At 49.2% G+C, this 23,835-nt stretch overlaps 2 protein-coding genes across 4 annotated transcripts; one reads left to right on the forward strand and one right to left on the reverse strand.

Moving 5' to 3' along the window:
- Nucleotides 1–789: 789 nt before the first annotated feature.
- On the reverse strand, nucleotides 790–2,196 carry cldn10a (claudin 10a). Its single transcript, XM_029514345.1, has 4 exons — nucleotides 1,977–2,196; nucleotides 1,227–1,388; nucleotides 1,054–1,135; nucleotides 790–978 (listed from the first exon to the last, which is right to left on the reverse strand). The coding sequence occupies exons 1-4, from the start codon at nucleotides 2,194–2,196 to the stop codon at nucleotides 825–827; spliced, it is 618 nt and encodes a 205-aa protein (XP_029370205.1). The 3' UTR covers nucleotides 790–824.
- Nucleotides 2,197–4,953: 2,757 nt separating this feature from the next.
- On the forward strand, nucleotides 4,954–19,580 carry abcc4 (ATP binding cassette subfamily C member 4 (PEL blood group)). Of its 3 annotated transcripts, XM_029515693.1 has the most exons (31): nucleotides 4,956–5,135; nucleotides 5,590–5,700; nucleotides 7,061–7,181; nucleotides 7,404–7,628; nucleotides 7,745–7,834; nucleotides 8,374–8,537; nucleotides 8,861–8,986; nucleotides 10,094–10,343; nucleotides 11,054–11,161; nucleotides 11,355–11,444; nucleotides 11,539–11,730; nucleotides 12,359–12,453; nucleotides 12,768–12,854; nucleotides 13,294–13,390; nucleotides 13,848–14,051; nucleotides 14,182–14,319; nucleotides 14,411–14,448; nucleotides 14,526–14,635; nucleotides 14,717–14,863; nucleotides 15,463–15,542; nucleotides 15,790–15,940; nucleotides 16,096–16,215; nucleotides 16,301–16,411; nucleotides 16,495–16,595; nucleotides 17,623–17,814; nucleotides 17,906–18,061; nucleotides 18,154–18,243; nucleotides 18,321–18,493; nucleotides 18,577–18,682; nucleotides 18,772–18,906; nucleotides 18,977–19,580. In XM_029515693.1, exons 1-31 carry the CDS (start codon nucleotides 5,062–5,064, stop codon nucleotides 19,064–19,066), a joined length of 3,972 nt encoding a protein of 1,323 aa, XP_029371553.1. In that variant the 5' UTR covers nucleotides 4,956–5,061; the 3' UTR covers nucleotides 19,067–19,580. The 3 variants fall into 3 exon arrangements, with proteins under 3 accessions (XP_029371570.1, XP_029371553.1, XP_029371562.1); XM_029515702.1 differs by lacking the exons at nucleotides 4,956–5,135; nucleotides 7,061–7,181; nucleotides 7,404–7,628; nucleotides 7,745–7,834 and having other exon boundaries at nucleotides 5,605–5,700; XM_029515710.1 differs by lacking the exons at nucleotides 16,495–16,595; nucleotides 17,623–17,814; nucleotides 17,906–18,061; ... (3 more) ...; nucleotides 18,772–18,906; nucleotides 18,977–19,580 and having other exon boundaries at nucleotides 4,954–5,135; nucleotides 16,137–16,215; nucleotides 16,301–16,416.
- The last annotated feature ends 4,255 nt before the right edge of the window (nucleotides 19,581–23,835 follow it).

Raw genomic sequence — 23,835 nt, forward strand, 5'->3', positions numbered from 1 at the left:
GAGAGTTTGTTTTGTGCCAAATCAAATTTCCTGTCCTAAAAAAAAAAAAAAAAAAAGAAGAAGAAGAAAGCTTCTCTTTTACATTTGGCCCATTTAGAAAAAACAAAACAAAACACTGATGCCTTTTACCTTTAGAGCAAAATCCACTCGTGTATCTCCCACTGAACACAGAGTTTCAGACGTAGGCGTTTCTTCCAAACTGCCTTGATGGCCCCCCAGTTTCCTTGTGGCGGTTCTTGGTGCGTGCTGCCATAAATGATGCAGTCCCACCGTAGGAATATTCAGCTCTGCAAAAAAAAAAAACAACAACCGGACAACAAATAACTAAATAACTTTTGATCTTCAGCTTGACCAAACACTTTGTGGATTTTGACTAAAGCGGAACAAAGAACTGAGACAATTTTAGTGCGAAATTGTAAGTTGAATGAAAAAGTTGGGCGACTCACGTGCTGGCTGTTGGCAAGTTTCAATCTAAACTGGTGGGGAAATAAAACCAATTCCTGTTTGATATTTATTCCACAATAAATAAAAGGAAGTACTGAGGAGAGCTGAAAAAGGAAACCCAGGACATCAACATATGAGAATGCTGTTTTCCTTATAGCTGCCCTCAGTCAAGGTGACTTTGCTGTAACAAGGGAAACATTCAGCCATCATTGGCCCCGTTACTAATCAAAATTACCATCAAACAATTTGGCCTGTAGTTTCATCAATTCTGAGACAAGATGCCGACAGAGATTGTTGGATGTTTTCAACTGTCACTATATTGCGGTTTAAAGTGTGATTGAAATAGCCTGATTGAGTTAGCACTTTAGAATAGGTCCAAATCAGATTTCACCCTCAGATGACAGATGTGGGATGGCATTGTTAGCTTGCCTCACGCTGAAGCCGTCAGTCAGGGAGAGGCAGAAGATCAGTCCTCCCAGGATGCACAGCACCGACCCGGCCCAGCCGACGAACAGAGCCGCTCCCAGCTCGAACCTGGAAGCAGTGACATTGTCAGACAATCTGCTGTCAAACACATTTACGTTTGTCATTTTAATCTTAAAAACTTACTTCTGCGCAACGAAAAGAGGATCAAAGAAGTCAGTTGTGATCCGGTGAGCGTATATAGAGCACGCAGTCATGCAGCACAACCCTAAGGAGAGAAATGAGAGGATTTCCACATTGGTCGAGTGTTGAGTTGTTCCACGCGGGAATGAGTTTTCCTTTAAAAGTGCACATATTACCGCTTAGGATGAAATGGAACCCCGAGAGGACGGTCAGACGAGCTTTAGTCGTCTCCGAGCCTCCTATTTTCGTGCACTTCATTCCCACGAGGGCAAAGATGGCCCCAAAGAAGCCCAGACAAACGCTGGCGATCATCAGCCCCCGACACACCTGGATGTAGGCTTTGTGGCGTGAGAGAGGAGGAAGGCTCTTAAACTTTTTGAGGCAACTGAAAAACTGAAATGTTCAAACCTCGTGCGTCGCCACAAGCAGTCAGAATAATTCAGCGTTTTCTTTTCTTTTCAGTTATTGTGTCGATATGACACTGTTAAGTGTCGTATTAAGCCGCGCTGCGTACGATGAGGCCACTGCTCAGATTCACCGTAGGAACCTTTAAAGGCCCTAACCCCAAATTTGGGAACGGCCAGAGCTTTGGAGGGAAAGTCCACGAGTTTACTGTTTTAAATTGACATCATAGCCCTCTTCTCATAAGTGACAGCAGATAAGAGCTGAGATGTTGGGAAAAGTAAAAAGCAAAGACTTTCAAAGCACGAAGTTCCGGTTTAGATCCCTAAAGCCTTTGTTTCTAACAGAAGTCACTTATCCAAAAACAACGGGCGTAGAAGATTTTGGGCATCGGCGCGTCTGTGAAAAATGAACAATTTTGTCAAGAAACCGGTCAACTTCTCTTCCAGCTGTCTGACCTCAGAAAAGCAGCATCATCGTGACACAGCAGCGACAACAACTGCGAGCTCGACGCCACAACTCACCATCAAGAGCCAACATGGAGGGGAAATCCTTGCAGTTTGAAACCCCCGTGGAATCGGTCACGCAGGTTTTCCAGAGGTTGGACCAAAAGGTGGCCGTGGTGATGACCGTCCCGTCCACGGAGGACACCTTCCAGTAGTCTGTTGGCAGCGTGGACGACACCAAGATCCACCCTGAGACGGTGAGGAGAAAGGCAACGATTTCCGTCGCCATGTTGCTCATTCTTCCTCTGACTTGGAGGTCAGGACTAGGACAGGGTGCAAATGTTTTTGCTCAAAAGTGTCAGGCAGGAGGCGGGAGGGTCGGTCCCGGACAGGTGCGTCAGCTCTGGTCCTTCTGGGGGATTTTAACCTGTCTTTTACCCACTCAGCCGAGCGTCCGCGTCCCAGAGGCAGTTTTTTCCTTTTCTTTTTTTTCAGCGCACATCATTCACTGACGCACAATCAGTTGTTGTATATTGTGTTTGCGCGTGGCGATGGGAGGGCGGAGGGGTGCACACAGCAGTCATCACTCCGCACGGTGTCCATGGGGTCTGCAAGGGGATCTGCAGAGGGAGGAAGTCTTTAATTGAAAGGACCTGAAAAGTCTCTGACAGAAGAGCAACACAAGGCAGGAGAGATAGTGCAGCGAAACGAAGCAGTGAATGGCGTGTTTTGTGTGCTTTTTTTCCCCAAAATGCTGCATCACAATGCTGCTCCAGAGGAGAACACGTCAGTAGACGGGTTATTTCACAGAATTGCAGCTCCATCAAGTGGCAGAAAGGAAGGCCACTGGGACAAACCTGACGATTCAACGTTATCCGCGTTCATTTCGTCACACGTCTGTTGCGAGACCGCTGCGTACACGCGTGAGGTGTATTTGGAAAGCACATTTGCTTTCATCTGCGTTTTGTACCCCGTTCTCACTCACCCGCATCATTTGTCAGTTTGTCACGTTCTTGTCTTTCATCTTAATCGCTGCGCTTTTATCAGGGTCACGTCCCGTTCCCTGCTCAACGCCGCACTTTGTGATTCATCCTCCAATTATCGTTGACAGCAGCGTGACCCGAATCCACCCGACAGTCTACAAAGCCTCCTGAGGCCTGATAGAAACAAGCTAAACAGACACGGAGCGGCCTGCGTCTCCCGACCGTGTGGAATCTGCAAGGCCACGACGAGAAAATAAGTTTGTTTGAATTAAAGAATTCCTCCGAACGAGTTAATAAACAGGCCACTAACTAAGCCAATGCTCCTTGTTTTACTGGAGTTTTTTTTCAACAGGGATTAGATTTAATCTGCGTCGGGGGAGAAGGGGGGGGGGGGTTGTTTCCAGGCAAGATAATGACCAGAAATATGTCCCCCACCCTCCTGGGCATATTGCAGCTCCCATATTTTACAGCAGCTGTATCAGGGCCAGTTCCTGAGGAGTCATTAAATGGGGTCATAAAATGAGCACAGGTAAAGGGTTCACAGAGCCATCGTTCCGGGAAATCTAATTCCCAGCAGCTTCACCGCCGGTAAACAAAAGTCAGAAGGTCGGGGGGAGCACGGTTCCTTAAATCCACAGAAAGTCGAAGCCCCGCCGAGCAATCGCTGCTGGAGGCAGCTGGAACAGGTTGTTTGACTTTGTTCAACTGTTGTTGACATGCCATTATGGGCACGAATACTGTAGCTCACCGAATGAGCCGATGCCTCGGCTGGGAAAACACTCATTTTTAATGAAACGGGCTCGCGTTTTAACTGATGAAGGCTTTTTAACTGGAATCAATAAGCAATGGTCTAAATATAACAAGTCTAGGTGAAGATAGATGGTAAAAAGGTAAGAATATGTAATAATTTAGGATACAAAACATAGTAATATAAAAAAAAAGAGTAAACTTTTTACCCAGCAAAATCAGTTTGATTGTGCTATTTGTTTTATTTGCCCAGTAGCGTGTTCAAACAGAGTGAAACTGTCATAAGTTGCAAGTCTGCAGCACGGTAATTGAAACTGAACAAAGTTGGCATTTGAGGGAAGAAAAGAAACTTGAGAACACGCAAGGGGGGGAAAAAGAAAAAGGCCTATCACTTAGTTGGAGACCTTGGGAAAGGGCTGCTGATCCCCAGCAGATGATTGTTATTGGGCTGCCTGTTCAGCTGGCTGTAATAATCTCCCGCTGGCTTTTCTCCTCTGTTACTTTTCTCTGTGGCGCTGGCTAAACATCAGCAGCGGGATAATGTATAAATTGTGTGGGCCAAGGCCACTCAGCTCTGTTATCATTCGACATGTCAGCGTATGGATAATAGTTTACCTTGGCTACACGTGATTTCTTTGAAAGGCTTCCTTGAACACTGACAGGAAAGGAGGAGGGTGTGAATGGAGGCGACTTCATTCCTGGTCTTTTATACCAGCACAGGAAACACCTGTAGGGTGTCAGAGGGCATCAGTCAGCAGCAGCAGGCCTTTTTATTTCTGGGATATCCTTTGCATCAGAAGTGTTTGCGTTGGCTTGACCGAACACAACATCAGAGTGAAAAAGCACACTGATAAGCAATATCATTTAAACACAGTTTTCTGGAAAAGCAAGTTCTCAAATTACTTCCAGTCGAGTCACATTCTGAATAGCTTGTACTGTTTCCTCCCTATCACGAGCGACTCATTTTCACGTCATCATCGTGAGATGACACAGGGGCAACGCCTTTGAGCTGATTATTTGACCATAATTATATTTTCTTGAACGTATTTATTATTAGGAATAAAAAAAAAACCCTGTTTATCGCCAAAGTATAATAAAGAATGGAAGGAAATAACGACTCAAAACTCTTGGAGGAATAATTTAATCCAAGAAGTCTGCAGGTAAATAAACTTTTATCTGTTGTTGTTGTTGTTCCTCGGCGGTGACAGTCCTCAGCCAATCGCGTGAATGAAAAGCTGACTGTCTCTTCCGCTGGAAGGCGTGGTTCCAGCTCCGGGCCAATCAGCGTTCGGCGTGGGCGGGGCCTCCCGAGGAGCTCTCCTTTGGTGTTTTGAAGCGGAACTTCCTCGCGTGCCCGGACAGCGAAGGCGAAGCGAGCTCCGCGAGCTCGGTTGTTTCCTCTGCAGGAAACACCGAGAGGAGCCCGGAGCACCATGGAGAAAGTCCGGGAAGAAGCCAAGCCCAACCCGGCGGCGACGGCGGGGTTGCTGTCCAACATATTTTTCTGGTAAGTCCGAAACAAACAAAAACAAAAAGCGCAGCTCCGGAAGGTGAAAGCTGCCGTTGGCAGCAGTTAGCCGCCGAGTTCGGGCTGCAGCCAGCAGTCACGTGTAATACACCGACGTTGGCACACAATCACGGACTTGACTGTGATCTGATGGAGCACACCGAGTGTTGGACCGGCTGGAGAAGTTCGGCAGTGACGCCGCACTCGTTGTCTGTCGGTTCCTCTCGACTCTCATGGGAAAGTTTGAAGCGTTTGTTGGATGTCTCTTTTCAAAAAAAAAAAAAAAACAAAAACACACCGGACACGTTGGACGTCATCGTCACATCTGCTTCGCCACGTTTTTCCACACCGTGCGTCTCATGTGGACGGATAACTCCGGATGAAGTGTTTCCTCTTTCTTTCTGTCCCAGTTTTTCTAATCTCCTCCTAATCTCTCGCCACTTTCGCCCCCCAGGTGGCTCAATCCCTTGTTCCGGACTGGATACAAGCGCAGGCTGGAGGAGGCTGATATGTACGAGGTGCTGGCGGAGGACAGGTCGGAGAGACTGGGCCAGGACCTGAAGAGGTACCGGGACCCTCTTATCATGCCACCCACCGGCAGTAAACGTGAAACACTTTTCACTGGTTCCCACTCACACGCCATTCCATCTAAACTCTGTTTACACTCAAGCTGTTTAGTATTTGGAGCAGAGAGTCCATAAAAGTAACAATATTGAAACCGCGGGACGCCCCGGGTTCAAGCCAAACATCCAAATGTAGCCGTAACCGTAGACACAAAGTTATACCGACTCAGCTAGAATTTATAGAAAAGTGGTAAATTAGCGTCAGGGGAGAGCTTGTTTATTATCTGTGCATCAGGGGATTAAAGATAGATCTCAGTCAGTTCTTCACCAACCGCAAAAACCCCAACAAAGAGCTCCTTTCAGCACACTACAGAGCCAGGCCGTTGTTGACCAAACAGCAGCTTCCGGCGATTAAAAGCAAATGTGCACACTGAGATATTACAGCACTGCGACACTCCCCGTAAAGTGGCAGTATTTCATCAATCGGTCCGTGACCCAATCGCTCCCTTTTTCCATCTATGTATGTCTTCTATCTATTCCACAAAAACAAAGATAACGAGATACGACTTGATATAGACAGTAATAAAGCCATATAAGTAGACAACGATGGAGAAATTAAAGTAAACACAAGAAACCTGTGCGACAAACTCATGACTCATTCATAGTTAACAAACAACCATTATTATTGCGGTTGGCAATCGTTTGCAATCGCAAAGTTAAGTTAAACATTTCCAGGAGCGCACATAACCTGTCCCGTTCAGTTTGGACGTCGATGTCCAAGGAAATGTGTACGTTTGACTCCACAACACGTTTGGGCTGCTCACAGGAAACGACACTGTAGTTTCCCAAACAAAAGGGCCCACGCTAGCATGAGTCCACTTCCTTTAATCCACATAAACTGTGTCCAAAGAGATGCACTGGCTGATAATTGACTGTGGAAATGTTGACTTCACAGTATCCAGCTGCAGAACGCAGTCTTGTTTGACAGCGAAATGTGACTTCATCAAGTGTTAAATGCGGCATAAGATGCGAGACAAGATTGTTTTTCAGCCTCTTATTGTAGAGTCACGGTTTTGCTCCATGGATACGGCGCACTCGTGGCACCGCACTGTAATGCAATTACGGTCCAAGTTCAAAGTCTGATTTGTTATTGATGTATTTAAATTAATAGCGCTTTATGAAGTTAACATAGCAGGCTGTTGCAATTAACAAGCAGTAAAAATAAAAATACCCAAAACCGGTCAACTAATTATCATCTCTGCTTCTTTGTTACCATGAATGCAAACACACCAAATGCGTATCAATCTTTGATCGTGAAGTTTATCAGGGCGACTCAAGCGTCACGATATCTTTCCGCAACAGATATTGGGACGTGGAGGTCCAGAAGGCCACCAAAGAGATGCGGCCGCCGAGACTCGGCAGAGTCATCATCAGGTGCTACTGGAAGCCATACGCAGTGCTGGGATTCTTCACCCTGGTCGAGGTCAGCTTTGGCAAATGTTTCCAAGAAATCCAAACGGCTAGATCATTGACATCGGCGTGTAAACTACAAACTTATGCGTATAAACGTACACGTCAGTAAATGGCGTGAAACGGCAATTGCGCCGTCAGTTTGTCAGCGGAATGGTTAACTCTAAGCGCACGTAACAAATAATTATGACAATTTCACCTCAACCCGACTTTGATTTCCTTTTCCGCACATCAGGAGGTCATTAAAGTCGTCCAGCCGGTCATCCTGGGGAAGATGATCGAGTACTTTGAGAATTACGACCCAAACGATAAGACCGCCTTGCACGAGACGATCGGCTACGCGGTCGGTTTGTCCGTCTGCGTCATCGGCCTGGCGGTGCTCCATCATCTCTACTTTTACCACGTCCAGAGAACGGGCATGAAGATCAGGGTGGCCATGTGTCACATGATCTACGAGAAGGTCAGTAGGAAGACACGAGGAGGAGAAAGAGTCTGCAACCGTTTCCCTTTGGCAGACGCGTAGGCGTCTGCGACCAATGTTCTTTGCCTACGATGATTGTTGCGGTCTCGTTCCAGGCTCTACTTCTGAGCAGCTCATCCTTGGGAAAGACCACCACGGGCCAAATCGTCAACCTCCTCTCCAACGACGTCAACAGGTTTGACGACGTAGGTGAAATCAAAGACTTTCAGAAAAGCAAAAACACTCGGGCTATTTCTATCACAAGGTCGGCTGGGTGCAAAGTGTTTCCAGGAGGTGAAATGAACGCACTGTAAAATTATCCCGCGAGCCGCACAGAAGCGGTTGTCTAAGGCTCACAAAAACGTGCACCTCGCCAACGCAAAAGTTTTTGTCAGAGTTTAGGAAGCAAGAGCGCTTATATTTTTCACCTAAACACACATGACTTTTTTTTTTTTTTTTCCTCGGCACACTTTATTTACGTTTGACATTAATCACATCACATACTACAGACTCAGCCTATATGTTTGTGTCAGATGAAGGACGTCTGAAGTAAATGTATTTAGAAGACACTCTGTCCTCACTCGAGTGCTGTTTGTTTTTTTTTTTTTTCTTTTTTCTTCCCCGTTTGCCAACGGGGAAGAAAAAAAAAAAAAACACTCTGCTCTTTCTGCCCGGTACTCGTGGGTCCGAGTACACGGCCTTCCCCTCAGCTGCGCATCTAATGAGAACTTGTCGTGTCCCGCAGGTGACCATTTTCTTGCACTTCCTGTGGGTTGGGCCCCTGCAGGCAGCTACAGTCGTCGGGCTGTTGTGGCTGGAGATTGGCCCGTCATGTCTGGCGGGCATGGTGGTGCTCATGTTCCTGATGCCCGTGCAGACCATGTTTGGGAGGCTCTTTTCCAAGTTCAGGTAACGCACAGAAACGCAGACCTACGACACCAGGGACTTACTGTCGACGAGTCATTGGAACGTTCCGCGTTAAATGAAGTCTCGAAAAGTCTTTGTTTGTGTGCAATCATAATGTGTTTAGTTCAAATGTTTTTAGGGCAGATATTCATGTTCACAGCAGAGCTGAGCAAAACTGTTGAAAATATGAATGAAATCTTTTCAATCGCAATTGAAATCAAATTCTTTATTATTATCCTTCAACTCCTGACGAAAACTTTCAGTCCAGTAAGTTCAGTTTGGCTGACTGCATTTCTGCGGTCAACTGAAATGTTACTCAATTACAGGAGCAAGATGGCAGTCCTGACCGACAGCAGGATCCGCACCATGAACGAAGTGGTGTCTGGAATTAGGATCATAAAGATGTACGCCTGGGAGAAACCGTTTGCTGCTCTGGTGTCTGACGTCAGAAGGTAAAAAACGTAAAAAGAGCCCATTGTTTTGACCTCACGTCACTGCTGTATATTTGTCATTTAATTTGTCATTTGGTCCAGCAGTGAAAGATTCACAGCATCCTCTGCAAGCACACGTATCCTTTCTCTTTTCCCGCTGCCCTTTAAACAAATATTTTCCTCGAAATTCCTCGCACGCAGGTTGACTCACGAAGAAAAGTGCGCGCCTTTCTGTCATCGCAGAAAAACACATACAGCGCAAACACGGCGACAGCTCTAACTGTAACTAACTTTGTGCGTTTTCTAAATTGTTGTTCAGAGCGCTTTCAGAAAACTCCCACGGCAACCTGCATCGACAGCATCGTCATCATTTGAGCTCGATAGCAGATTGTTCCATTTTGAATTGCAAGTCAATATCAGTGGAATTGTTTTGACAAGCGGAAAAGTGACTTTTACAAGTCGAGACTCGTGTTCCACAATGAACGGAATGACTTCAGGACCGCATGAGATTCAGGCCGAGGTCGTCCCTCTCTCTCTGTTCACTCGCGGTTGCATAACTAAAAAACAAACTGTAATGTAGAGGCAACAAGTTGTAAGCTGATGCTACTTTAGATGGCAAACACAACAGAACTGTTGCAACAAAGCGCGGCACCATCTTGTTTGTTGATCAAATAGGAAATGTGCCTAAAAGCGGGAAGATGCGGGAAAGGAATGAGAAGAAAACACCAAATGTACAAACATTGTATTGAACAGTATTAAGCATAATTTCCGATGGAACTATTTTGGCTTTTTACAGTTTCAGATATTTTGCACGTTTCATCAAATCCATCCAGCACGTGACGAGCACGTCGCGTTATCCAAAACACTCTGCCACATTTAGGCGGGCTATTAAAAACGTTATCTTTCAAAGGCCTTTTCTTTGCATGTATTGCGACATTTTCAGACTTTTCAACAAGATTAAAAACCATTAACCCCTAGCTGCTGGGGTTTTTTCTTTTTTTTTTGCATTAATAAATTTTTTTCCCCTAGCAAGCACTTTGTGCAGTGCTGTCACAAAGTGAAGCCAAAGCAGACAAGATTGTTGAAAATCTGTTTATTGTTTTTTTGTTCTCCCCCCCTCTCCCCCAGAAAAGAGATCTCCAAGATCATGAAAAGCTCCTACCTGCGAGGTCTCAACATGGCCTCCTTCTTCTGCGCCAGCAAGATCATCGTCTTCATCACCTTCACGCTCTACGTCCTACTGGGAAATACCATCTCGGCCAGTCGCGTGTTTGTGACGGTGTCGCTCTACTCGGCCGTGCGACTCACGGTCACGCTCTTCTTTCCCAACGCCATCGAGAAGCTGTTTGAAAGCCGCGTCAGCATTCGAAGGATTCAGGTAGCTCTTTGTCAACGCAGCTCCGGGAAAGCTTCGGTCATATAGATAGATAGATATACGTTATTTATCTCAGGCTGGGAAATTGCAGTGGAGCAGCATCATTCCGCACAGAGACATTAAACAATATAGGATAAGAATAAAAATATATACAGTCGAGAACAAATTGTACATAATAAATATCAAAATAGCAAGCAAATAGGCAAGCAATAGGAATAAAAATGTGTTGTACAAAGGAAAAAGTATATACAACAAATGGCAGAGTAGGTTTAGTGCAAAGTTAAAATATATATATTTCAGGTCACGTCATCTGGAAGTATTTCCTCCCCCGCGCAGATCCAGAGAGACGCTCATCCTCAGACTTGGTTATCAAAGTCGATTGGAAGTCGGCGTTCAGGGGTGAAATCAAACAGGCTCCGACCGAGTTCACGTAAAGTTTAAAGGCCGACGCACGTGGCAGATGTACACTGTAAATGTACAGAAGTACAAAGTCCTTAGATGTAGACATCAAGTGACAAGAACAATATTTGATAGCAGTTGCAGCCTGTCAGGTCAGCTCCTTTACACGCTTGCCACGTGACACCGATGCAGGCACAGATGTCCTTTTCAATGTTTTTACGCTCCCATAAAGATCTGATCCTGAAAACGATGAACCCGACCACTGTGGCAAAAGCACTCGGAGAGCTCTGACCCTCGTTTGTTTGTTTGTCCAGGAATTCTTGTTGCTCGAGGAGATGACAAAGATCGGCAGCACTCTCACTCGGGACGACAAGAGCGACATCTCTGTGGAAATCCAAGACCTGCTGTGCTACTGGGACAAGGTCAGACGCTCGCCATTCATAGAATACAACAAGTCCCCTCGATTAGCACGATTTCAGAAGGTTTCTTTTGCCCATCCACGCCCACTGCGTCGCTTGCGGTCAGAAACAACCGCTCATCGGTCATAAACTGTCCTATCCTAGGCACCCGCAACACCGTGTTCCCAATTGGAAAGAGTTGTGTTTGCTTTTGCAGAGCCTGGACGCGCCGACTCTCCAGAACGTCTCCCTCAATCTGAACTCCAACGAGCTGCTGGCTGTCATCGGACCGGTGGGAGCCGGAAAGGTCGGTCCTCTTTACGTTTCAGAGTTTGAGCGTATCGGTCCGAGCGCCTCGTTTGACTCACGTCTTACCTCTCTGGGCCCGCATTCACCCTCAGTCCTCTCTGCTGAGCTCCATCCTCGGAGAGCTGCCTCACGAAAAGGGGGCGCTGAAAGTCAGAGGCCAGCTGACCTACGCCGCACAGCAGCCCTGGGTGTTCCCCGGAACTATCCGGAGCAACATCCTGTTTGGGAAAGAGCTGGAGCCCCAGAAGTACGAGAGGGTCATCAGAGCCTGCGCGCTAAAGCGGGTGAGAGTTTGAGCAGTTTGTTTTGTTGTTTTTTTAAAGAAATGCAGCGCAGCCTCAAAAGCTGTGGCGTAGAAGTTGAAGTCTGAAAATCGGGCAAGCGCCGACACAGCCCAGACAAAGAGACTGAGCTACACGTGCGCGCGTCATCGCATCCTAACCCCTTCTGCGTAACGGGGCTTTATTTTAATTTATTTATTTATTTTTTTTAACCTTTAACTTTGCTGAATGAACTTTCCTTATCCATAAATCAATAAAAAAAGAAAGCCAAGAGAAAAACACTCGAGTATGATTATCTCTGCTAGGACGCAGCCTCATAAAAAAAATGTACAGCCTCTGATTGAACTTCAATGTTAATCATAAACCAGTTATCCGGTCAGTTTAATTTCACAACAGTAAGACGCTGACTCACAGCATCTCTGTCACCGTCAGCTGTTTGCTTAACCTTTGTGTAACGACTCCCACAGGGATGTTTTTTGTATAACGGCACAGCAGTGGGCGGCTCGCCCTGTTGAAATTCTGCCCCCAGAAAAGAAATCTTAGAACCGAAGACACGATGTAACTCCAGCGCGTCAGGAAAATGTTCCTCATAAGCAGTCTGTTGTTTGCTTTCTTTGCATCACGCTTTCAGGACCTGGAGCTGCTCCCAGACGGAGACCTGACAGCGATCGGAGACCGAGGGGCCACCCTGAGCGGCGGCCAGAAAGCTCGCGTCAACCTGGCCAGGTAGGCCGAGGCATTGGCTAATTTAACCAAACGCGTGTCATTTTTCTTCACGATAAAAGCCGTCAGATCACGAGGGTCTTTGCGCCGGCAGCGGCCGAACGGCTCAAGGCTTCACGTCCGCAGGCCCGAGCCGCCGCCGTTTGCAACGAGCATTCAGTCAGTAGGACGGCGCTGCTCCCTTAAAGCCGACTAACACTCGAAGGCAACAGTTCAAAGAGCAGAAAGTAACCGGAGGAGCACCCGTCCTCCCTTAATTCTTAATGTCTTCAATTTCACGAGGGCAGACGCTAACAGCCGTGCGTTTTTGTCATCAGGGCGGTGTATCAGGACGCAGACATCTACCTCCTGGACGACCCTCTGAGCGCCGTGGACGCCGAGGTCGGAAGACACCTCTTTGAACAGTGAGTAACCGAAACGCACACCCGCAGCAGCAGGCGAAGGCGTGCCAAATAGGAAAACACGAGACCGACCCAGCGGAGGCCCTCATCGCCCCGCGTAGAGAGCAAGAGACGGGAAAGGCGTCTGCAGTTATTGCACAAGGAGCAGCAGCTATTTGGCAGACTCACTCGAGCGGTTTCCGCAGCAGCCCCTCGGACCGCATTATTGTTCTGGAGCGTCTTTGTGAAGCACAAAGCTCAAGGAAAGCGTTTGAAGTAAAACAGGAAGAGGCGCGGCGCCGCCCGCGTCACGCAGACAATTGCATGTGGGCCCGCTCTTCCCGGACACAGAGCGGAACGCAGCAGCAGCAGCAGCATTAGTGTTTTTGTTTGTTTTTTTTCTTTTCCCTCCCAGATCTGATTTGAGGACAAGAAACTGATTGTGTGTTTGTGTTTACATCAGGTGTATATGCGGCCTGCTGAAGAACAAGCCACGCATCCTGGTCACCCACCAGCTGCAGTACCTGAAAGCAGCCAACCAGATCGTGGTCCTCAAAGAGGTCTGTGCCAGAACACTCTTCCGCGACACTATAGGACGGGAAAGGGAAGAAGTCAGGTGTCACCGAGAGCAGCAGCGGTTCAATTTGAGAGAATAATGATCGGAGAATAGTTTTAATGAAAATGTATATCTCAAGAAGCGGATTCAGACAATGTCACGACCAGTTTGCGCGACTGGATGTATGTATCGGTCTCTCCCGTGGTACGGCCCTCAGGTCGGCACGTCACATTTAGCACAACTTGTATTGAACGCTTGCGAATTTCCAAAATACTAAAACCTTATCACTTTATCAATGCTTTAATTAAACGTTTAGCGGAAAAGCACAGAGAATCAAGACAGACGTGGCCCATTAGAGACGATAGATGCCAGGAAGTCTGCGTCAGAAACTTGTCAAACGTCGGCGTAGGCTTCAGCAGCAACATGTCAACGTGAGTTGCGTTTGTGTGCGCACGCATCAGGGTCACATGGTGGCAAAGGGGACTTACACCGAGCTGCGGCAGTCTGGGTTGGACTTCACCTCCCTGCTGGAGGAGGAGGAGCAGCAGCAGCAGCAGCAGCTTCCTCCCGCGGACATCTCCACCAGGAGCAGAACTATGTCCCAGAACTCGACGGTGTCTAAGGCCTCCTCCGCGCAGTCGGTCGAAGACGGAGACCACTTACCGGTCGGTACATTGCAAGGGTGCCTAAGGACGGCCCTGTTTGTTTGTCACAGATTGCGTTCCAGATCATGTTCAGTTTTCACGGCTTCCCGTCGGCCCACCTTTCTTTCTTTTGTCTCGTTTGTCTTTTCAGGCGGAGCCGACGCAGACGGCGGCGGAGGAGAGTCGAGCCGAGGGAAACATCGGATTCGGTCTGTACGTGACATATCTAAGAGCCGGAGCCAACGCGGCGGTCCTGCTCGTCGTGCTGCTCATCAACATTTTGGCTCAGGTACCCGGGAAGCGTGACGCCGGCGGGCAAACGGAAACCACGGTCTCCTTTTTAAAGCGACTGACGGACCGTCTGTATTTTTATCTTCTAGGTGGCGTACATCATGCAGGACTGGTGGTTGGCTCACTGGTCAGTATCAGAACAATGAGAGAGCCGGTCAGTGTCATCATTAGTCGCTTCTAACTTTGCCCCGTTGGATCGATCAGGGCCGACGAGCAGGAGAAGTTGAACGACGCCGACGTGGCCAACGTCACACGGAGCGGACGAAACCTCACCAGAGAGCTGGACCGAGATTTCTACCTGGGCGTTTACGGAGGTGAGGCGAAAAAGCCAAAAGTCAACGACACGTTTCTCGACACGTTTCCGGCACGGCGCGTAACTCTGCCGGCTCCCGCAGGTTTGACCGCAGCCACCGTCATCTTTGGCTTCGTCAGGAATATGGTCCTGTTCAACGTGCTGGTCAAGTGCGCTCAAGCTCTGCACGACCGCATGTTTGACGCCATCCTCAGGACCCCCGTCCGCTTCTTTGACATCAACCCCATCGGTGAGTGGACGCAGGACAGGGCCAGGGAGTCATCTGCGCTCAGGGCGTTACCTGCGGCGGATCGGAGCGGGCCGCAAGTTTAAAAGAGCGGGAACGGGAGCCGAGCGAAGAGCCGCAGGGGATCGTGTTTAAAAAAAGAAAAAAAATGCACAAAAAAAAGGCAAGTAGTTTTAAGCTCCAGAAAAGCACAAAGTCATTGTAAAAAATGTGCTATGTTTTTTTTATACATATATTTTCACTGCATAGTTGTCCAAGGACAAAGAGCTGCTTAAGACAAGCAGAAGCAGTGAAAATTGTCAAAGTAAGGCAGACGCTTGACTGATCTTGGCTAAACATTTTTTATTTGATTTTATTTTTTTTGGGGGGGGGGGGGGGGGGTTTATATGTTATTTTTTAAAGAAGCTGAAACACATTGTTTGCGCAGCCCATCGCTCGGCTTCCGTACCGCTCCTCCCCCCAAGCGCAATCTATGGCAGGTTACGCACTGAGCGCAGGTCGCAGCGTGTCACGCTACCCCAGGTTGCCCGATTCACACAACAGTAATAAGAAATTGCGTAGGGGACGAGCGTCACAGCTTCCCTTTTCCCGTCTCTCCTCAGGACGAGTGTTAAACAGGTTCTCAAAGGACATCGGGCAGCTGGATTCAAATTTGCCTTGGACCTTTGTGGATTTTATCCAGGTGAAGAGACAGCAGCCCGTTCACTTCACGCAACATAAGGCCGAAGGCGGAGCCGCCGGCCGTCTGCCAATCTAGTATTTGACGCGGCGAACGCCAGATATCGGCGTGCAATGTGGGGTTTATTTTGGAGAGAAAATGTTGAACGCTATAGTGTCTACACGCAGCTTCAGAAATGTAAAAAAGAAGCTATCGAAGCGACGCACCCGCGACGTCGCCCGTATAAAATGAGAACGTGTTTTGTCCGCAGCTGTTCCTGCAGGTGGTCGGGGTCATCGCCGTGTCGGCGTCGGTCATTCCCTGGATCCTCATCCCCGTGGTGCCCCTGCTGCTCTTCTTCCTCTACCTCCGCCGCTATTTCTTGCAGACCTCCAGAGACGTCAAACGCTTGGAGTCCACCAGTGAGTATCCGGCAGCGCGCCGGCGTTTGTATTTTGCTTGCCGGAGAGAAACCAGTTTGTCGAAGGCAATCGTTTTATGGGCAACATAAAGGGCTTTTGCCTCGAAGGCTCCACGTTAAAAAGGGCGCTCATCCTTTTCATTTGGTTTCCCGCAGCCCGAAGTCCGGTCTTCTCCCACCTGTCGTCGTCCCTTCAGGGCCTGTGGACCATCCGAGCGTTTGGAGCCGAGGAGAGGTTCCAGAAAGCCTTTGACGCCCATCAGGACCTGCACTCAGGTTTTGCTCCCCTTTAATCCTTTAACGTCGGGGGATGGGGGGGGGGTCAAGCGCTCTAACATCTGTCGTTCCTTTTTCCAAACAGAGGCCTGGTTCCTGTTCCTCACCACCTCCCGATGGTTTGCCGTGCGCCTAGATGGCATCTGCTCCATCTTTGTCACGATCACCACGTTTGGCTGCCTGCTGCTCCGAGACCGTGAGTGTCGGCACGCTGGGAACGCGTCAAAGACGCGAGGCTCGGCAGCGCGCGGACCAACGGTTTTTCTGCGTTTGTTTCAGAGTTGGACGCCGGCTCGGTGGGTTTGGCTCTGACGTACTCTGTCACGCTGATGGGGATGTTCCAGTGGGGCGTCAGGCAAAGCGCCGAGGTGGAGAACATGGTGAGGCATACTAAACGGATAGAAATCCACAACGTTTGCGTTTTAGCAAACGTTCATTGTTCGATTTTGGTTGACGTTGAGGACGAGTGTGTTCAGTGTTGAAAAAATGTTTCACATCTTTGTTGTCATTGTTCTACGGGGGGGGGGGGGGGGGGGGTGGAGAACCGGTGGAGTGAGGAAGTAGATGGGTGGCTCAGAGGGGGAGAGAGGGGCGCTCTAAGATTTAGACAGCAGGCTAAGCCTATAGCGGCTGAGCTAAGGAGTAAGTATGTGAGCTTTGACTCCTGAACCGTCACATTGAAAAGCTGTTTGGATGGAAGTTGGCCTCATAAAAGAGGGGAATCTTGACAGCTGCCTCCAGATTTACTGTCGGAGACTCTGAGAACCGCAAGTAAACCTCCATCGAGAGAGCGGAGCGGCCTGCTCGGGCAGTAAGGAGCTCTGAGCTTTCTGAGATGCGATGGAGCTTGGCCACGAAGAGCTTGAGATGTAAACAGAAGGACAGGGAAGAGCAGGTGACACAGGAGAGATGCGAGCGCTTTTTCTAGTACCTTACTACTAGACCTAATAATCACGAAGCAGCATTCTGAATCAACTGAAGGCGTTTCAGAGATTTGTTTGGTCATCCAGATCGTAACACGCGTTAAATCAGTCCAGACGAGAAGTAACAAACGCAGGGACTAGTTTTTCAGCTTCTTTTGGGGAAGACTTTGCTAACGTGAAGCGGGGCTCCGGACTTGTTTTATCGGAGGAACAAAGGACACGTCTCGGTCAAAAGTTAGTCTGAGATATCTTCCGGCGGAGCCAGAAGCCAAAGCGGTACCACCCAGACCGACGAGACGGTGGGATAAGGTTTATCTCAGGCGCTTAGGGCCAAGTACGACGCGTACCCGACGAACCGCGTTTGGCTTCATCGCTTTGGGCCAAGTACGAGAAGGCGAGATTAGTCTGAATTACGAAAGCGAGGCGAAGAGTCATCGCGAAGGGCCGCTTTGGTCGATTCCCTCCGAGCAATGTTTGTTTTCAGATGACGTCGGTGGAGAGGGTGGCGGAGTACACGGAGCTGGAGAGCGAAGCGCCCTGGGAAACCGACAAGCGGCCTCCTCCGGATTGGCCGAGGAAAGGCCTGGTGACTTTCGACGGGGTCAACTTCTCCTACAGCGTCGACGGGCCAGTGGTGCTGCGTGACCTGAAAGCTACGTTCAGACCCAAAGAGAAGGTGAGACTTGCGCGCCAGCAAATGACCCAACGCAGTTTGACGTGCAGTTTAAACTCCAGCGGAGGTTTTGTTTACGTCCCTCCCCCGTCAGGTCGGCGTCGTGGGGAGAACGGGCGCCGGGAAAAGCTCCCTGGTCTCGGCTCTGTTCCGCCTAGCGGAGCCTCGGGGGAAGATCTACATCGACGGCATCCTGACGTCGGAGATCGGCCTGCACGACCTGCGTCGGTCCGTGTCCATCATTCCGCAGGTGCGAGCCGACGAATCGTCTGGGGTTTTTTCACCCAAAGGTACCGCGGCGACGCGAGTCACGACGACCATCTGTCTGTGTGTCATCTTCAGGACCCGGTCCTGTTTGCCGGCTCCATGAGGAAGAACCTGGACCCTTTTAGCCAGCACACGGACGAGGAACTGTGGAACGCTCTGCAAGAGGTGGCGGCGTCTACGAGGTTATTAAAAAGAAAAAGAAAACAAGCAGTTCGTAGTCACCGACTCCCGCGTCTCCCCAGGTCCAGCTCAAGACGGCCGTGGAGGAGCTTCCCGGGAAGCTGGAGACGGTCCTGGCCGAGTCGGGCTCCAACTTCAGCGTGGGCCAGAGGCAGCTGGTGTGCTTGGCCAGAGCCATCCTGAGGAGGAACCGCATCCTCGTCATCGACGAGGCCACGGCTAACGTGGACCCGAGGTAAAGCGGGTCCTCCCCCCCCCCCCCCCCCCCCCCCCCCCAGCTGTCCCGAACCCCTCCCCTGACTCCCGCTCTCTCCCCAGGACGGACGAGCTGATCCAGAGGACCATACGGGACAAGTTCAGGGATTGCACCGTCCTCACCATCGCCCACCGCCTCAACACCATCATAGACAGCGACCGCATACTGGCGAGTCCACCGGCCCCGATCCGAACGACGATTGTTATTTAGACGGATTCATTTTTCAAACGCACGCTCTCGTCTTTCACGCAAGACAGGTCCTGGACGCGGGGAGGATCGACGGCTACGACGAGCCGTACGCCCTCCTTCGAGATCCCGGCGGCCTCTTTTACAAAATGGTGCAGCAGACGGGCAAACAGGAAGCCGCGGCTCTACTTCAGACGGCCAAGGAGGTGAGCGTCATTGGCGAGCGCAGTAAAAATGTTTTCCAAAGCAAAAATGACACGTCTCCCTCGCTTTCAGGCCTTCGAGGACCGAAGCCGCAAGGGTGCGTCGAAGGGACGTGCGGAAACGGCGGACGGCAACCTGGTGATCTTTGAAACGGCTCTATGAGCCGCAGCTTCCCACGCCTCACGCCCGCTCAGCCGGCAAAGAGACCCCGAGAGCAAAGCCACGCCCGCGACGGTGCCTCGTCGGAGCCGAGGGAGCCCGAAAGCCACGGGCTATTAAGCGGACGCTATTTATTTAGTCGGCCGAGATCGCCGACGCCTTAGAAACGGCCGCACGGCCTCAAAGTGCCTGACGGGCGTTTGTCAAAACGTCCAGAGCCTCGCCGTCTGCGGTTGATTTTTTTTATTATTATTTTGTTTTAAATAACGTTTGTCAGACGGCGGCTCTGCGACAATCTGTTTGTATGTGTACCTCGCCTTAAGTAGATGTGCGAAAAAGAGATTTTAGCCCAAGGAATCATTTCTGCTTTTCCACACCAAGCGTCTTGACAATCTCAACCAATCAGAGGTGGAAACGAATGACTTTGAATGTTTGAAAGAGTCGCATCTAAGTTGTGTAATTATCTTCTACCTGCCACTGTTGACGTATTTTATTAAATCTTCCACGCAGACACGCACATCAGACTTTGTTGGTCTTTTCTTAAATGTCAGAACGGACCCAATGCAGCGAGAGCGGCAACCGAACGAGGAGCGGATTTGTAGAATCATAGTGGCAAAAAGCTAGTCGGCAAGCGCGGCACGTCTGCCGACTGTGGGTCGTCGACCCGGGACTGAGGATTCTGCTCTGGGCCCCAGCAGGGGGCCGGGGGGATAAAATGTGGTGGAAAATGTGCACGATTTGCCCTCAGGGCGGTGCCGTTGACCGGGGTCCAGGAGACGTAGGTGTCGGAAGAGTGAAACGTCCCTCAGACCGGTGGTTCCTGAAATGAAGTTGAGGGAGGGCGTCAACAGAAGCATCGCAAAGATCGACGAGACATATAATTGTAATGTAGAGGCAAAAAAAAAAAGAAGAAAATATCTAAGGGGATAATAACAGGGAGGAAAGTGAGTGTAGAAAAAAAAGCGCCAAAACACAATGGCTTCACGACAAAACCAAAACAAAAGCATCACAGCAAATAGCGACAGGTGGGAAAAGGTGCAAAAGATCAAACTTTCCCTGGTCCAGCTTTTGTTCCGTGAGAGCGTGACTTGTTTGTGTTGCCCACTCGGTCCTCATATTATCTGGCTCCATCCGTCCTGTTGTCTGTGGATGAGAAAGGAGAACAGAGGCGAAGCACAAATTTGATAAAAAGGCCACGACAATATATGCAGCATATAGATATGTCATCTGAAAACACGGAGGAGGTATAAAATCAGATATAAAAAACATAATGTGAATCATTTGGTGAAATCAGCATGACAAGCGGGGTCAAAGCAGAGTGTCAGAGAAAGCAATCAGATATTTCCTGAAGCTCGTCCAGGTTCACGGGAAGAAGTCGCACCGCCCTTCCTCCTCCCTCGCTGTGAGTCGCGCTGCTGCAGCGGGACAGGTGAGTCACGTCAGGTGGAGCGGCGTTGTCACGGTTACCGCTTCAGACCGCCGCTTTCGGTTGTTATTTATTTATTTATTTATTTTTTAATTCATAAATAGGGGGTGTGCTTGTCGACCAACAATGAGAAATAATGGTGTGTCCGCTTTTCACGCTCCCGCTGTGCCAAACACTGGGGTGATGTTTTTGTTGGAGGCAAACGATATAAATGAAGAAAACGAACAAGACAGATAAAGCAGATATGCAAATGACGTCTTTGGTTTTATATACATAAACCTATGAGCATGTGAGCGTCTGGAAAGTGCGAAAATGGAGAGAGAGAGTGTGTGTGTGTGTGTGTGTGTGTGTGTGTGTGTGTGTGTGTGTGAGAGAAAGAGAGTGAGTGAGTGAGTGCGCGTGCGCGCTGCTACGTCATCCCCACAGGTGTGCTGATTGCTAATTGCCGGCTAGTCTTCTTAGAGTCGGCCGGGCCGGCTCGGCAGCAGTCTACAGCGTGCTTCACGAGAGAAAGGTAGGAGCTGCAGCGGCGTCTGCTCGGTTTCACCGACCGACGGGATGTGTGATTTGTGCGCGTTTGATCTGTCAGCTGCGTTTCGGTGAAGGTTTTCAAAACGCTCGAACTGTCTCTGTTTTAATCAGGGCGGCGGTCGGTCCTGGGGAGAAGAAAGATGGAGGAAAAGAAGGCTAACGACGTCCTAATCCGGTAAGAGCCCCGCGGTTGTTTGCCAGTTTAATTTAAAATGGTTTGACGGCTGTCTAAATTCACGGCACCTCAGTGAGCAGAGATAAAGAAACGTAGGTGCTGTATGTGAGGGGGGGGGGAAACTTGTCGAGAAAGAGTAGCCCCGAATCCCCTGCAAGTATTGACTGGAAGCTTTTCCACGTGTCGTATGAGGTGCTGGATGTTAACGTGCTGATTGTTTCTGCTCGTTCTCAGTCAACCTGGAGGAGAAAGGAGCTCGCGCTGTGGCGGCGGCCATTACCGGAGACGCGGATGGAAGGTAAGGCTAGTTGGCTTAGCTGAGCACAAGCAGAGCGAGCTGAAGGCGTTGTGTGAAATACTCTAATGAATATTTAAATAAGTACTTGATAAGCGTATTGGGGGAGAGGGGGCTGTTAACCGAAACAGAACTAGTTGTTTTTCAGCAGGTGTCAAAGAGGCCCCCCGATTGAGGTCCGTCCCTCTCCAGCCGCCATCTTGGTGTTCCGGACCTGACCTATGTTTCCTCCTCCAGCTGAGCAGCGTCCTCGTCAGTCTCGTGTCTGTCTGCAGTTGGTTGTTGTAAATTGTTGAGAAGCCACTATGTTGTGCAGGTGAAGGAAAGGAATACCAAGATGGTGCCAGGAAAGGCGACGGCGGGAAGGAGATAGCTCGTGGAAGTTAGAATGGAATTCATGCTTGTTACAAATGCCAGTCATCGAGTTTATCTAAAATAATAATAGGCTGGTTTATACCAATGTATCGTCTTTGTGGTTGTAGAATAAAGCACGCTCACGACTTAAATGTGGAATACCATGCTGGTGTTATACATCAATTAGAAAAGTGAATAAAAAGTGTTTTTGAGTGTCTGTCTTTTTTAATTTTTTTTTAAAAACCCCCAGTATGTGTACAAGTGTTGAAAAGAAACGGCGACTAGCTGCTAATAAGAAATGTAGTGATGTAAGTCTGATTTTTGGATCTCAGCAAAATCAGCACCTGCCGGGAGGTCAGTATCTTGGATCAGGCACCGTCATGAGTTTGCAAGTAAAAAGTCACTGCCACGCAGTCAAAGGGGCCATATGACGTTGTAGCTGTGGGAACTATTGATGGGCAGCAGCCTACAGAGGAGGAGTGCAGGAGCTGTATTTCAGGCGAGGCGTTGTCAACATAAGTTTGCGTGTTTGAAAATGCAGCGGGGAAAGGTCGATTAGAAGCAGCAAATTTGAAACGAGACTTGGCGTCTATATGGCGACGAGACGATGTAAACATGAATTTAGAAGGGGTTTGGGTTGTAAAGATGCGTACGCTTTAGTGGTTATGTTGCATCTGTGATTTAGTATCAAGCCTTGGCGTGCGTGAGTAGGTGTTGCCAGCGTGCAGCTGTTGACAGTTGTTTGGTGTCTCGTCTGCAGTGAGTTCGCAAGACTGTGGGTGTCTTTGCTGCAGCAACTAGTAGTATTTCTCCTTGTAGTTGGTGCGTTGCAATACGCCGGACGAGCAGCGTACTGGAATACGGTCGCGTTGGCTGTGCATCATGCAGTTGTCCATTAGGATACCTTTGTGGCAGTTTTGGCTATGTTGAGTCATGTGCATCTGTCACTTAATTGGCGTGTGTTTGCCTGTGGTTTTTGAACGCAGCGTGTCCCGGTGTCGGTGGATGTTGCTAATGTCACACGGACATCACCGGAAAGGTGTCGAAAACAATACAGAATACACAGAGACATAAGTAACATAGAAGCGGGGCTGCTGCTATGGAAGATTTTAGCCACGGATGCATCTACAGGAAATTCCACGAACGAGTCGAGTAATTGGGTCCATTGTGTTTGTGCGTGTCGTATTTGGCGTGGGTGTTTGTTGGCAGGTGTCTTGCTCTTAATGCGCGCGAGGGTGAGCGTGTTTCATCAGCGTGGTGTTGTTTTTGGCTGAAGCAGTAGGATGTAGTTGCGGGAACGCTTTTGAAGAGCGGCGCCAGTTGTCGGTTTGATGGTGTTTTTCTTTGCTCGTGTGGGTCTTCCCCCTTTGGCCCACTCAAGGGCAACACCGTCAAACCGTGGCGGCGGCTGCTGTCGAAAGTGTTGCTTTGTTGAAATGTAGCGCTAACACAGTGAACTTTGTGTTCTTAGGCAGGTTGAGGGACAGTCATTTGTTGCAGTTGGCCAAGTAGAGCGTGAGTCGGCGCGGTCGAAGTGACCCTGTTTGGGTTAATCAAGGTCTGCCCTCTCCCAAAGTGTTGTGCATCGTTCAGGACGCGGCGATGGCTACTGACGCGTTGTGGCGCGTGGGACCCCGCCTTGGCCAAAAAGGTGTTTTGTGCGGTGTCTGCGGTGTGACGTTGTTTTGTGGCAGGTTGCGAAGGGGTGGATTCTTTCCATTGGCCAATGAGCACAGTTGTGTTTTCTTTGAGGATTTTGGAGTTATTGGTGCGTTCCTAGTGTTTGTGTTGTGCGAGTGCACGTTTAGTCGTCTAGTGTTTCAATCTTGTGCGATAGGCGTGTTTGTCACCGGTGGCATCATGTAGCCCAAGCGCGTCCCCCACATGCGCAGTTAGCGGTGAGTTGCTGGTTGCGTGAACCTGAATAGATGTGTACGGGAGAGCGTTTTTCTGTCAGGAAGCGTGCCACCGGGGCGGCGTTTTGGGGTTTT

The sequence above is a fragment of the Echeneis naucrates genome, chromosome 2 (assembly GCF_900963305.1).
Source record: "Echeneis naucrates chromosome 2, fEcheNa1.1, whole genome shotgun sequence".
Taxonomy (NCBI): Eukaryota; Metazoa; Chordata; class Actinopteri; order Carangiformes; family Echeneidae; genus Echeneis; species Echeneis naucrates.

Coding starts and splice junctions, on each gene's coding strand:
- cldn10a (XM_029514345.1), bottom strand. CDS start 2,196: ATGAGCAACATGGCGACGGAAATCGTTGCCTTTCTCCTCACCGTCTCA. Junction 1,389..1,976: donor CTCCATGTTGGCTCTTGATG/GTGAGTTGTGGC, acceptor CACGCCACAAAG/CCTACATCCAGGTGTGTCGG. Junction 1,136..1,226: donor GTTCCATTTCATCCTAAGCG/GTAATATGTGCA, acceptor TTCTCTCCTTAG/GGTTGTGCTGCATGACTGCG.
- abcc4 (XM_029515693.1), top strand. CDS start 5,062: ATGGAGAAAGTCCGGGAAGAAGCCAAGCCCAACCCGGCGGCGACGGCG. Junction 11,731..12,358: donor GAGCCTGCGCGCTAAAGCGG/GTGAGAGTTTGA, acceptor TCACGCTTTCAG/GACCTGGAGCTGCTCCCAGA. Junction 16,216..16,300: donor CCATCAGGACCTGCACTCAG/GTTTTGCTCCCC, acceptor TTTTCCAAACAG/AGGCCTGGTTCCTGTTCCTC.